The sequence below is a fragment of the Ostrinia furnacalis genome, unplaced genomic scaffold (assembly GCF_004193835.3).
Source record: "Ostrinia furnacalis isolate ACB-3 unplaced genomic scaffold, ASM419383v2 OfSCF0477, whole genome shotgun sequence".
Lineage (NCBI taxonomy): Eukaryota > Metazoa > Arthropoda > Insecta > Lepidoptera > Crambidae > Ostrinia > Ostrinia furnacalis.
Genome location: NW_021130716.1, coordinates 13,205 through 28,072, shown reverse-complemented (window position 1 = coordinate 28,072; position 14,868 = coordinate 13,205). Strand labels below are relative to the sequence as shown.

The 14,868-nt window shown below is 38.5% G+C and overlaps 1 protein-coding gene across 1 annotated transcript; it reads left to right on the top strand.

Annotated features, from left to right (window-relative positions):
* Window positions 1-4,223: 4,223 nt before the first annotated feature.
* On the top strand, window positions 4,224-13,795 carry LOC114366009 (facilitated trehalose transporter Tret1). The gene is made up of 10 exons (XM_028322766.1): window positions 4,224-4,400; window positions 4,786-5,013; window positions 5,791-5,900; window positions 6,789-6,908; window positions 7,711-7,866; window positions 8,400-8,567; window positions 9,629-9,761; window positions 11,630-11,859; window positions 12,418-12,612; window positions 13,405-13,795. The coding sequence occupies exons 2-10, from the start codon at window positions 4,947-4,949 to the stop codon at window positions 13,681-13,683; spliced, it is 1,458 nt and encodes a 485-aa protein (XP_028178567.1). The 5' UTR covers window positions 4,224-4,400; window positions 4,786-4,946; the 3' UTR covers window positions 13,684-13,795.
* Window positions 13,796-14,868: the final 1,073 nt, after the last annotated feature.

Genomic DNA, 14,868 nt, shown 5'->3' with positions numbered 1-14,868 from the left:
CGCTGCCCGCATACAGGCTCTTCCCGCCAATCAGAAATGAAGAGATCCGCAGGAGAACCAAAGTAACATAGCTCGCAGAATTGCTAAAATCAAGTGGCAGTGGGCGGGGCACGTAGAGACGATGGCCGATGGGGTAGGAAACTTCTCGAGTGGCGACCATGGGCTGGAAGACGTAGCGTGGGCCGGCCTCCTACTAGGTGAACCGACGATCTGGTAAAATAGTCATATGCCTTTGCTAAAATTAAGTAGCGGTGGGCGGAGAGTTAAGTACCGTAGGGACAGTAAAGCTTGAGTGGCGAACAGTAGGTGAACCGATCAGAGGGTAACCGACGATCTGGTGAAGTCGTGGGAAGTACCTGGATGCGGGCAGCGCAGGACCGATCGTTGTCGAAATCCTTGGGGGAGACCTTTGTTCAAATGTGGAAGTCATTTGGCTGAAACGAACGAACTACAATCCAATCTACTACTGTCGCTCTATCGTGCATGATAATAAGTCAATAAAATACTAACCGACCATCAAAATGTATGAGATCAACCATTTCCAAACCATGCCTTTACATTTGGAATAATAAATACACAAATTATGTTTGAAACACACAATTCAAAATAATGGACTGCATTTTACAAACTGCTGTGGGAAGCGTTTGACAAAGTATGTCATTTTGAGTGAAGAGGATGGAGACCATAGATTTGGTGTTGGTTATCTACTGATTAAAAAAGAGTTGTCCAAAAAAATCTTATTCAGGTAAAAAAGGGATAGCAGAGAATCGATAGAAAAATAGAAAACTGATGCCCGTTTTCACCATCAATCCCTAATTTTAAGTGACCCCTATGGTAACACATAATAGGAATTTTGTTTTCATAGGGGTCAGGGGTCACGTAAAAATTAGGGATAAGTCACCTTTTGGGTGGACGTTACCTACTAATAGGTAACTGTTATGTAGGTCCCTATAGTTAAATCAAACGTAATGTCATAAAATTTATCTTCTGATATTTGTACAAAGATGAGCCTATACACAAATAGTTATATGATGGCACTAAAGTAGCTATTTGATTAAGCATCACTGTTCATTGATATGTTTGACAACGATAAAAGCTTAGAAACAGAAGCATGTGTTATTTTTTGTATAATTATCTTTCTCATTAGGGGGATTATTGCCGATACTCGCCATGCTTGGCAGGCGGGTTGGTGAGGTGTGGGGCAGCAAGGTTCTGGAATGGAGGCCTCGTATCGGAAAACGCAGCGTGAGATGTCCACCCACAAGGTGGACCAACGACATCATAAAGGTAGCAGGGAAGCGCTGGACGCAGGCCGCTACCAATCGATCAACATGGAAAACATTGGGGGAAGCCTATGTTCACCAGTAGACGTCCTATGGCTGAAATGATGATGATGACAATTATCTTTAGAAAGAACGATAGATTTAGAAACAAAGAAAATGTATCTGTTACACCAGAATGTGATGACTGATCAGAATGCCGGAAGACGTAGTGTAGGCACGCCTCCACTAGGTGAACCAACGGTCTGGTGAAGGTCCCGGGAAGTGCCTGGATGCGGGGTAGCACAAGACCGGTCGTTATGGAAATCATTCGTCTAACAGTGGAAATCATTTGGTTGAAACGAACTAGGTAACATCAGAATGTATTAAAATTATTGGATTCAAAATCGCAACCCATGTTAATTCCGTTAACAAACCATGAAGACTCATACATCATTCAATCACGTGAGGACATTGAATTTGGCATCCTTCGACAAATAACATCTAAAAATAATGTATTTTATAAACCAACTAGGCTTACTTATTATACAGTTCCGGTAATTAGTTTGTCTTTGTTATTTGTCCAGGGCAAGAAAATGAACAGAACAGATGGATGTTTCTAAGATTATTCTACTTTATTCTAGATCTTTTTATTTGTGATCATGAGATGCTAAATTACACTAGATTTTTTTTGAGAATTCAAAATTTAATTATTAAATAAATATCCTTGGACATTTTACACTGCGCCTCTAGTCCCAAACTTAGCAAAGCACTTTGGGATCTTGACAAGACTAACGCTCGTATTCACAAACGATGTTTGCTTAAGTGAAGCAGAAAATAGAAGGCACAGCATTGAATAGAGCTCTGTGGTGTAATGACACACAGGGTGATACACGAACCAATGTTCGTGTATCACCCTGTGCCTTCACGCGCAATGTGAGACCTCATAGTAATGTTTGTGAATACGGGCGTAAGGTTCCTAGACTTGTACTATGTATTTTATTGCGCATATTTTGAGCCCGAGCAGACTTGGTTATTATTTAGGAGCAATCTATATATATAAAAGAAAGTCGTGTTAGTTACTGCACTTATAACTCAAGAACGGCTGAACCGATTTAGCTGAAAATTGTCAGGGAGGTAGTTTAGAGCCAGGAGAAGGACATAGGATACTTTTTATCCCGTTCGAAATTAAAAAAAAAGTCTGCTTATTTATTGCCATTAAGGCGGAACAAAGTTCGCCGGGTCAGCTAGTCTTATATATAATCTATAGGTAGGCCGCTTAAATGTGTCCTCGCCTGCGGAACGCGGGGACACAGGGGCGTGACGAAAACGGGATTCGTACGGGGTGCGGGCGGCAGGCGCATTCTTGTCAAAATTCATTTCGCTGGCGATGCGGCTAGCGAACGCTTGTGTTATTTGTTACGGAAGCTTTTTGAGGGTAAGTCGAAAGATTTTCGGACATAAAATTTTAACGTTTATGAATATTTGATTAAAAAAACTGGATCCAAATTCTGATGAATATCAACAAGATATACCGTTAAACAAAATGGTAGCAAACGTTACTGGACTATCGGAAAAGACTGTATCCAGAATTGGACAACAAGGAAAATTATTAAAAAACAATGAAAAATGTAAATCACCGAAGAAATTGAAACAAAGCCGCAGGAAAAGGGTGGAAGTAGATGATTTCAAAAAAGGCGTGGTAAGAAGAAAAGTTACTCAGTATTACACAATTTTAAAAAAAAAACCGGCCAAGTGCGTGTCGGACTCACGCACAAAGGGTTCCGTACCATTGATTTATGAAATTAAAATTAGTTTTTATTAATTTAAGTTATTTGTATGAAAGATTACGCGGTATTAAGCGGTTTACGATTTACGAGGTATTAAAAAAAACTACTTACTAGATCTCGTTCAAAACAATTTTCGTTGGTAGTTTTTATAGTAATGTACATCATATTATGTTTTTTTTTTATTTTTCATTTTCTTATTTTAGAAGTAAGAGGGGGGGGGGGGGACCAACTTTTTTCCACTTTGGAAGTGTCTGTCACGCAAACTATTCTACTGTCTGTTTAGCGTCTGTCACGAATACTGCGAACATGACGGAGTTCTAGATGACGTTGTTGATTTTATTATTAATGTGCACGATGATTCAGATAATTCGGATGATGGCTGCTTTGAAAGTGAAGAATCAAGTTCTAGTGATATTGATATGGACATAAGTGATTGATTAATAATTTGGATACTCATCTTGCACACAATAAATTTTACATGAAATACGACATGAATTGTTTCATTAGAATTTTATAAATTAGAAAATAATTTANCCAGACCTCCTCCCCCTCCCTACAATCTCACGTGAGATTTCTTAAAATACATATTTGCAATACAAGGGTTAGCTTCGATTAGCATTTAATATTTAAAAAAAAGAACCGTTTCTTCTAATTTCCATATTGTTAAGGCGGTTCAGCAGAACAAAAAAATTAATTATTTATCATTATCATCTTAAAATATATTTCTTTTTTTAATTTGAAATAACCCAGATTTCTTGCAATTTGACCCTTTTTCTTGCTGGAAAAAATTACGTGATATTTGTCGAGACCCCCCCTCTCCCCTACGTGAGATTTAGTGAGGTTTCTTGACCCCCTCCCTCCCCTAAACGACTCACGTAATTAATGGACGCCCCCTAAGGTGGACCGGCGACATCATAAAGGTAGCGGGGAAGCGCTGGACANATAATTTATTTTAAAAAATCTATCACCACCTGTTTACCGTTAACCACTTCACTGTGACGTCACATATCTTGAGAAGTATTTGGTGAAATTTAATCTTTTTTATATCATCCCCGCCCGCACCCCGCACGGTACCCGTTCTCGTCCCGCCCCTGTGCCCCCGCGTTCCGCAGGCGAGGTCTCATTTAACCGGTCATACTATATAATATGCTTCTATTCTTTTCGTTCGCTCGGTCGAGTTGAAGACACACTTGCCTCAATTAGTTCAGTTGCTTTCTGTTTGTTGTATACGTTCGTCCTTAGTCTAGTGTTGTTATTGTACCAAAATATTACATAGGCACCATTGTATTTAATTTTAATATCTTCAAATTATTCTGTTTTATTTTAGCCACTTAAAATGTGACTCTGCCAGGTAACGCAAAGTTTCAAACCGAAAAATTATTTGAATTATTAGTTTCGAATTGAAATTAACACTTGAATCTACAACCTATTATTTATACTATCAGCTGTAGCCTTGTAGTATTGTGTAGAATAACTTATAGATATTATTATAAGCAACAGTCCAGCTAACACAAATTATAATCGCCTGTTCAAGTTAATATTTAGTGCAAATTGCTAAAATTATTTGCGTATACTTAACAGGTTATATTTTTGCATAATGTAAAAATAAATATTTTCGAATCTAATTAATCGAAGATCAAAGTAAAAAAACTGTCCTTGAATAAATCTTGTAGAGCCATCAAGCTAAAGGTGTACTTAAACTTTATGTCGATTTAAAATTATTTGTTATTTTTTAGACTGCTGCTGACTGACCATTTTTGGTCAGGATATTGGCTTTTTTTAAAGACTTCGATCATACTCAGTGAAGTCCTAAAAATCTCTAAAGACGCACGGACGTTGATGAAACTTTGTAAGGTGCTAAATAAGTTGGTGTAGAAGTGATTACTGTGATATCAAAATGAAGAAATACTACTACTTCTTTGGAGAGGGCAGTGTGGTGAACCAAGTGATATGTGCTGTATTGAGTGAGTACAACATTATTATTCTATCGTACAATATTTAATGTTAGTGTCATTGGCTGATTTTCAACCGACTTCAAAAAAAGGAGGAGGTTCTCAATTCGACCCGTATGTTTTTTTTTCTATGTTTGTTACGCGATAACTCCGCCAATTATGAACCGATTTGAACAAATATTTTTTCGGCGTATAGGTAATACCTCAAGGGTGGTCCCATATAGGTAAATTTAATAATAAAAAAAACAACCCCCAACGGTGGAAAATTGGGGATGAACGATTTTTTTGTTGAATAGGTATTATTTGTGTTCACGCATTTGATTTTTTTTTTTTAAGTTATATCAGAAATAAACCAAGACGAAAGATCTTTAATTTTTAAAACATATCAACCAGAGTTAGTTAACATAAGTGGTAGAGATAGTCCATCTTCCGATTCTTTCGTCCAGCTATCTTCTGAGGCCATTTCCATTGGACAGTTTGTACATTTATGTTTACCAATAACTCCCAGGGTTCACCTATATTGTATCAGAAAAGTTATAACTACTTTAGTAATTTCTCAAGGGTTTTAAAAATTACGATCTAATTAATAAATATTAGGTGACTCGTACTTTACTACTCTTATACGCACCAACTTAATTTATATACTCATATCAATAATAAGGTGTTCTTGAATCGAGATAACATAAACCCCAACATCAAAAAAGAAAACTAAAAATCTTGTATTCTCTCTAATTTTCATTTAGGAACAGAGTTTCTGGAAACCGTTCCTTATTCCCTGTTATTTTGCAGTCAACATTCCTGTGTTTGCCTATGGAGCGAGCATAGGCTGGATGTCTCCTATGACCCTCCTGCTGCAGTCCACAGACTCTCCTAGAGGCACTCCTTTATCAGACTACGAGGTAAGTAGTTGTTTAAAAAGAATGAAAGAAACATTTATTACGATGAACATTACTTAGTTAAGGTCAAAGAAGGTATACGAAAAAAAGACAGAAATAGCACATAAATTAAATAAAAAGTGAACTGAGCAGTGCTACCTTGTCGCAACAGCGATGTCCATCGATGACTCCACTCATCATATGCCGTGACCCACGGTTGGGAAGGCCACGGCGCTAGTTTTCAGTGTGCCCCATGCCGAGTGGCAATTAATAGCCACGCCAGTGAATAATGAGTTGTTTTAGACATCACCGTCATCATTTCGCTTAGTTTCCACTGCAGGAGCACCTTTCTAATTTGTCAGAGCAAATGAAGGATTTGATATCACGCTTCCCGGGGATAAATGTTGTAAAAGGCTAATTGTGTAGTCTTTGGTTTTCATGAATGAAGAAGTACAGTTTCCATATCTCCAAAAATATTAATATTACTAATTTCCATATTGTTTAGGCGGTTCAGCAGAATAAAAAATTTAATTATTTATCATTATCATCTTAAAATATATTTCTTTTTTCAATTTCAAATAACCCAGATTTCTCGCAATTTGACCGATTCGCGTTTTCTTGCTGGAAAAAATTACGTGATATTTGTCGAGACCCCCCCTCTCCCCTACGTGAGATTTAGTGAGGTTTCTTGACCCCCTCCCTCCCCTAAAAGTCTCACGTAATTAATGGACGCCCCCTAAGGTGGACAGGCGGACGGCAGTGGACGGCGACATCATAAAGGTAGCAGGGAAGCGCTGGACGNGCTGGACACAGGCCGCTACCAATCGATCAACATGGAAAGCATTGGGGGAGGCCTATGTTCAGCAGTGGACGTCCTATGGCTGAAATGATGATGATGATGATTTCTTGTAGATATCATGGATGGCAGCGTGTTCATACCTGGTCTGCGTACCTGCAGACTTCTTGATGGTGTTCCTGTGCGACAAGATTGGACGAAAGCCTACATTGCTGATATTATCGGCGTCTTGTGTGGTAAGTTTCACTACAATACCGTAGCTCTAAGTGCTATGGAAATAAGGCTCGTTTTCTGAATGGAGATTTTTGGCTTTGAGCATCATTCAAGTATGAACTTGCTAAATTTATCCTAAAGTAGAAGATGAGCGCACTCAAGCGGGAAATCTCAATGCAGTAACTGGGCCTAAGTAGTTCTTTGAATCGTTGTATATGCATAGATTTTAATATTATTACAGCTGCGAATCGATAAATAATACTACTTATCGTATCTTTACATCTGTAAAACTTTATTATGCTATTAATACTGGCGACCACGGGCTGGAAAACGTAGCGTGGGCAGGCCTCCTACTAGGTGGACCGACGATCTGGTAAAGGTCGCGGGAAGAGCCTGGATGCGGGCAGCGCAGGACCGTTCATTGTGGAAAACCTTGGGGGAGGCCTTTGTCCAGCAGTGGACGTCATTTGGCTGAAACGAATACGAATACTAAAATTAATAGGCAGTTTTATTTATATCATATCAACTGCATCTACGCCTTCCAAAAAATGCAAATTTGCGGCAAATCATATTATGGTAATTGTACTAACTAACAGCTACCGGAATATTTAGATTTCTATAGGTTTTATTTGCTTTACAAACTCAACCTCAAAATTCTTTGTTGCATACTACTTAACTCTCGGTTTCGTAGTTTTTTTTTACTTGAGCGTGTTCTTTTTCGATTAAGACTCGAATACATTTCGTAACGGAATAATTTAATAAAAAACTAAATGGGTTCTTTTAGGCTCTATTTGGATAATTCTTCAGAGGTATTATTTTCATCAGGGCTGCTGGGTAATAAAGCTCTCCTCGCTGGAGACGTGGGCCTTCATCACTGCCAGGGCTCTGGTCGGGATCACGATGGGCGGGAGCTACGTCACGTGCCCGCTCTACACTAAGGAGATCAGTCAAGACTGCATCAGAGGGTTCCTGGGCTCTTTGGTAAGTGTATTCTGTGATGATTCTTTTATAATGCAAACAGCTAGGGACTAAATTAGCTGCTGTCTTTCATGAACACTTAATTCTGGACTTTTCAAGACGAGAGTGAATAGGCACTTACAGGGCAGATATGTACCATCCTAGACTGCATCTCACTTAACACCAAGTGCGATTGCGGTCAAATACCTGCCTTGTCGTGCATAAAAAAAAATCTTCATCATTATGATCATTAGCTGGTGCCAGTTCATTGGTGTTTTTTGTGCCTCTATGGGATATTAGCAGACCGACGATCTAGTGAAGGTCGCTAGATGTAGGTGGATGACGACAGCGCAGGATCGGTCCTTGTAGAAAACCTTGGAGAAGGCCTTGAATCAACAGTGGACGTGCTTTGATTAAAATGAAACGATCTTTTATCAGCATTACTTACATGCTTGTCTGTCGTCTATTTGATATAGTTATTTTTTCTAAAAATTTTGATAAAAAAAGTTCGTTTTCCCTATAAAAATGACTACCTACCTAATGTTTTCTTGTTATAGGTAATCCTGTTCCACACCACTGGAAATCTTTTCCTCTACGTCATTGGAGACATCTTGGACTACAACACCGTGCTTTGGATTTGCTTGTCCATTCCCACCTTCCATCTGTTTCTTTTCATGATGATGCCAGAATCACCAGCATACTTGGTCAAGAGAGGAAAGCTAGAGGTAAGTGTTATCGAGCTGATGCTCTTATTCAATGACTAGTAAATATTGACGAACTGAAGTTAGTGTGATATAATAGAGGTAGTTCTAACAAAGGTGACTGACGACCGTTTTCACCATCAATCACTAATTTTCAAGTGACCCCTATGTAAACAAAATTCCCGATAAGTGTTACCATAGGGGTCACTCAATTAGGGATTGATGGTGAAAACGGGCATAAGTTTCTTCCGCCACTTCTTCTTAGCACCAGTCCATTATGTTATCCTCAAGTGGTGATAGGCAAGCTATATTTGGGACGTGTATAAGCACCCTGGAAAGGACCTAAGTACTGAATAAAAGCTTTGACTTTGACCTTAGTCTACGTATTACCATCAGAAACGAATCGGAAACCATGATGGTTGGCAGTCCACAACAGTACGTTTCTCTAGAAACTTCCTGCCCCGTACAACCAAACTGTGGAATGGACTGTCGTCTGCGGTGTTTCCAGACGGATACGACCTGCAAGCTTTCAAGAGGAGAGCGTATCTTCACCTCAAAGGCCGGCAACGCACCTGTAACGCCCCTGAGTCTGCGGGTGTCTATGGGCGACGGTAATCACTTACCATCAGGTGATCCGTCTGCTCGTTTGCCTCCTGTCACATAAAAAAAAATGATTATCCCCTGAAATATTAGAAACTTACCCAAAAAAGTACGGAATTAACTCAGTTGCATGAGTCATTGTCGCGGGCAGACTGAAGAGATGCGGCGTCGTCTGTTCGAGCGCTACTATTTGTTGCCAAATCCCGTGACAGTGAAAATTTTATAGTAAAAATTTCCGTACGCGTGGATCCCGTTTTACCCTCTTAGGGGTAGAGTTTCGTAAAATCCTTTCTTAGCGGATGCCTACGTCATAACATCTACCTGCATGCCAAATTTCGGCCCGATCCGTCCAGTGGTTTGGGCTGTGCGTTGATACTGTTGATAGATCACTATGTCAGTCAGTCAGTCACCTTTGAGTTATATATTTAGATGCAATATAATATTATAGGTAATCAAATCCATAAGATGAATAATATTTCTTCCAGGAAGCTACAAGAGTGTTAGCCTGGCTTCGTTGCAGAGATGAAACAGATGCTGAAATAAAGCTCGAAGTAGAAGCAATTAGAAACGAACAGAAGATCGATGCGGAAAACAACAAATTCGTCCTCAAAGCTATCGGTAAGAATTTATTTTTAGGCAAATCCATTACTAATTAGGTTAATTACATAACGAATTAACGCAATTTTTACAGCTGAATTAGCCGATTAAAATATGCATGAGTGAGAAGGAAATTTGGTTTTATTATTGCAGAGTTTTTCTATAAAACAAGAGCACAACAATATAACTTTTGACAAACAATTAATAAATTGAAGAAATCAAGGCCGATTGTACCAATTGAGCAACCATCTTCATAGTAATTGTCTTGTTGATGGTAAAAGAATGAAAAATATGGATCACTTGGTCATAATATTATGCTATTGTATTCTATAAAAATCTGTTTACTTCAGCTTTTCAAAGACTAGCATGAAACTGTCCAATTCTTTAAAGCAGAAAGAATACCCATTTTTTTCCTGCTCAATCGACAATGATATTCGTCTTTGTGAAGAAACAGTCTGTGCATAAGCACTCAAATGATAGAAAGTTGGACTGGGCTATTATTTCTATCATTTGAGTTGTAACTTGTAACAAACTAAAGTCCATAACCTAGAATTAGATAAATGAGATGGCTTGTAATTTCCACATCATAATTATTATTATGCTGAGACTGCAATGTCCTAGTATGAGTGTGGTCATCATCCCTTGAAATTCAACAAAATATGTACCATTTGACTAAACAAAATAAGTAAATAAAAATAAAAATAAAAAATAAAAACATTTCAATTAGTTCTTTATTAGTAGGTACCCAAAATGTGCATTGTGCGTGTTTAAAATTTTGTTGAATTAGAAAACATGCGGTGCTAGTCGCCTAAAGACGTCATTTCGAGCCACACATGTTGCGGCACATTTTCCCCTATTATGTAAATGATACAAACAATTATTTCAAACTTAATACGAGTGTTTGCACAACTCCATCATGTCAGTTGGAAATTCTGATCCACGCTTTAAATAAACGACCTTTCTCTATCTTATCATTTGCTAATGTATTAAAAACTTACATTATTTATTTATTTGTTGAGCTTATTTAAATAAAGCTCGCCATTTTACATAGTTTTATTTAAATAAGCCGAAATTAAATGTTGATAAGATAGTGATAGTTGAATTGAGAGTTTGGAGGAAAAGTTCGTATTTACTTTAAAACTAGATAAGGGAGAGTTAAGACACAGAATACAATAAGTGATCCGAGATTATGTAGATATTATGCATGTTTTATTTATGACGAGTTAGATAAAGGCAATAAAGACATCGGTAGTATTAGTATCCACATGGCTGCAACCGTAGATGAATTAATGTCAATCAGAATTTCATTATTTTGGACACCATATTGGCAACGATTACATTGAGCAAACTATAAACATTTGGCCAAAATTTTGGGGAGAAGCAACTCCAAGCTTTGCTTCAAAAAGTATCAAGGAAGTCCAGAAGGGACTGAAATTCCATGGCAGAATAATGTTTTGGAAACGCTGGTCTTGTACATGAACTACCACTATCAGTGCATAGGTCTAATTATACTAACGTAATATACGGGACTATTCCCACGTCTCTTTCCCACCGCTGCAACTCCTGTGTGGCCAGGATCTACAGCTTGACCGCCAATAAAAACCCAACCAGTGAAGGTCAAGTTTGTCCCTTAAGTTTGTACACACGACAGCACTAACGAAATACTGACTATGGTGGTTTTCATCATCATCATCATTTATTCAGCCATAGGACGTCCACAGCTGAACAAATGCCTCCCCCAATGACTTCCACAACCCACGGTTGGTAGCGGCCTGCATCCAGCGCCTTCCTGCTACCTTTATCAGGTCGTTGGTCCACCTTGTGGGTGGACGTCCCACGCTGCGTTTTCCGTTTTTACCGTGGTTTTAACACTCCTCAATTTTTTCCAGTGACTGACAAAATCCTGTACAGGGCGTTCAAGATCTCGATGGTGGTGGCTCTAGCTAGAGAAGTCTGCGGGGCCATACCAGTCCTGAACTTTGCTGGCAACATCTTCGAGATGGCTTCTGAAGGGTCAGGGTTGGCGCTGACTCCGAACCAGCAGGCGATGATGCTGGGAGCTGTGCAGGTGGCTGGAGCGATGTTAGCTTCGAGCATAGTGGAGAAGACTGGGCGAAAGGTTGGATTGGAAACCCCTATTCCGTTACTGACTATTGGGATTTTGTACAAAGCTTAACAAGCACGTACCTATCTTGAGTACATAAATAATGGCTATGAGCTAGCCGGTTAATAATATTGTTAATACCCCAGCAATGGAATTTAAAGTAATGTATGTATCGTTATCTCAAGCTACGGAATTTAATATGACTAACCGTAGACAATGCCCAAAAATCAATAACCATGATAATAAAGAGAGCCACGGAATATACGAGTACTTTTAACGATGCAAAAACTTTAGTGCAGTGAAAGTTATTCTCAGCATCAGCCTATATAATATGCTGTCCCAAAGTGGTGGTTGAGCAAAGCTATATTGTCACGAAGTGGTGGTAATAAGTGCCCTGCTAAGGTCGTGGGTTCGATTCCCGCCTTAGACACTGCCTAATAGGCAGTTCGGTTTTTCAAGCTGTTTATTTATAATTAAGAAGCGACTCAAACTGCTAAGAAATTTTAATAACCCTATTAATTAAGGACCTAAATGCTAATAAAGACTTTGATTTCATTAACTTAATCTTTCCAGCCACTCCTCTTCATCACATCCCTGGTCTCTGGGCTCAGCATGTGCGGCCTGGCGTCCTGGTTCCTGGCCAGGCACTACCAGGTCTACGCCCCGGACTGGATCCCTATCGTGACTCTATGCCTGTGCATCTTCTGCGATTCCTCGGGTCTGCAGCCGCTGTCCGTCATTATTATTGGGGAGATATTCTCTTTTAAGGTAAATACTATGCAATTTTAAAGATGTCTGGAGATTAGGTTACCAATCGCTACTTGTTAAGTTAATAATAAAAGTAATTTCTACTTTAAAATTCCACCAAAAGGTTAAAACGGTAACATTTTAAAGACTTCGGAGTTAAGAGACTTTTGATCGCAACTTTGAACCTAGTACTTATCCTTTATATTGATCTCAGTGTTTGACGATTTTTTTATTAGTCAAAGTTAAATAATATACCTATTTATTAATAATAATATGGGGGTTAGGAATAATACAAATAATTAACCTACATAGACTAAATATTTACAAATAAAAAATATGTCCCAAATCGCTGTCCAAACAACGCGACATGGTGCCCAGAATGCTGGCTGCATTTCCACGCTGAATGGCCAAACTGATTCGTTGGCCAAGAAATGCGCCAGCTCTTCTATCACCTGTACAGTCAATCAGCCGCTTGGCTAATTCCCTGTACAGGCGATGAGCACTTGGTCAAAGTCAAAATGTGTTTATTGCATTTCATGAATGTTTACAAGATGTGGTTATCATATTATCCAGTACACCATGTTACCCATTAGGCTTAGCAATTAAATGATTGATTCACCTATTTAGGACAACGTGATGATCCGACATTAATTAATTTTCTAATAGAATAAATACTGAATTGCTACAGCAAATACCAGATGGTAAATAACAAAGCAAAGTACCTAGTTTTTTTTATAATTATTCCCCTAATAGTACATGTGACGGTAGCAACTCTATGTTGATGGCATTCTTATCGCACTATTTCTTTTCCAGTATCGCGGAACAGTGATGGCAGTCACAATGGCCTCATCATCAGTCATTGACTTCTTCCAAATGCTCTTCTTCAAGCCTCTAGCAAATGCTGTGGGCGTCCACGTGTCTTTCTACTTCTTCGGCTTCATCTGCATTCTAGCATCAGCCTATGTGCTCTTTGTCATTCCAGAGACAAAGAATAAAAGGCTATCAGAGATATATGACTCTTTGATGACGACGAAAGAGAGAGCAGCGTCAGACAACTCGAAAAACTTGGAGACAGAGAAAACACGCGTCTGATTATTGAAATAAGTTTATTGTATTAGCAAAATATAGATTATTAGTTTTATAAAACTCGTGATTTAATCTCAATATGTAATATAAGTAGGTAAAATAAACAAAGATAGTAATATTTTAAAACTTTTTTATTTCCATTCTTAATTACCTATAACGGATGGCGAAATATGGGCTTCGTGCCAGTAATTAAGCAAAGCTTTTGAAAAATAACGTGCAGTCATCGAATTATAAGAATAAGAATAAGAATGTCTTAATTCAGCACAATTTGAGGTATACCTACAAAGCAAGAGTAAACATAAAAAATAAATAAAAACATATTATGCTGAACAGGCGCCCGCTCAGCAAAAATCGCGACATGACACAAACGTCATGCCGAGAAGCTGGTTTTTAGTGGGAAATTATCATATACGCTGTTTTCTAGAGACTTCAGAATAGAGCAAATTGTAGCAACACAATAGTGTAGGTGGTAATCAAACCAGCCAGTTTCAGGGGTAGAGTAGCGTCAAGCGTGAATGCACCGCACGCGGTTACCCGCCGGAAAAACGACCGGTTGCATCGACGCACATTTTTGCATACCCTTTTCGTTACCACTGAAACAATAAAAATGTAAAACAATTTTAAGCAAGCCACGTAAAGATTCTAATGCCAAAGATTTACTTTGCAATTCTGTGTATCGAGCTTTGCTTATTTGTTGCTTACTTTACGAAATTCGGAAGAAGGTTTACACAGGATTATTATATCAAAGAAGATATTGTGATTGTGAATCTCAACTACGTAGATTTAAATCAAAAATGTCCCACAAAAACAGCGCATTATTTTCTTTAATAAGTCAGGCGATGTATTGGCGATTTTTTTCTGTTGTGATCATCCCAATGAAGGTAGGTAGAGTATTTTGCTTTACCTGTACGATGTTTATTCCTTAGTATGTCAACACAGACAGTGTCAGCATGGTTTATTGTTTTATAGAAATTATGACACGAGTAGCATAAAACGCTGAGTATGATGAAATTCTTTAACTGCCACCCGAATACCACCAGTTTTGGAGAAATACCAGTCACCTGAGAAAAATAAGGTAAAAATAAAGTTTGGTATGATGAAGCAGCAATATTTACTGATTGGGACCCAGAAAGATGCCCTGAACAACTACCAGTCTATATTTATTACTAGTCGGAGGTCAAACGCGGCATA

Bases quoted from the DNA above. Each gene is read 5' to 3' on its own strand.
- LOC114366009 (XM_028322766.1), top strand. From the start codon at position 4,947: ATGAAGAAATACTACTACTTCTTTGGAGAGGGCAGTGTGGTGAACCAA. The intron at 11,860-12,417 runs GTTGGATTGGAA...TAATCTTTCCAG, and splicing joins TGGAGAAGACTGGGCGAAAG to CCACTCCTCTTCATCACATC. The intron at 12,613-13,404 runs GTAAATACTATG...TTTCTTTTCCAG, and splicing joins GGGAGATATTCTCTTTTAAG to TATCGCGGAACAGTGATGGC.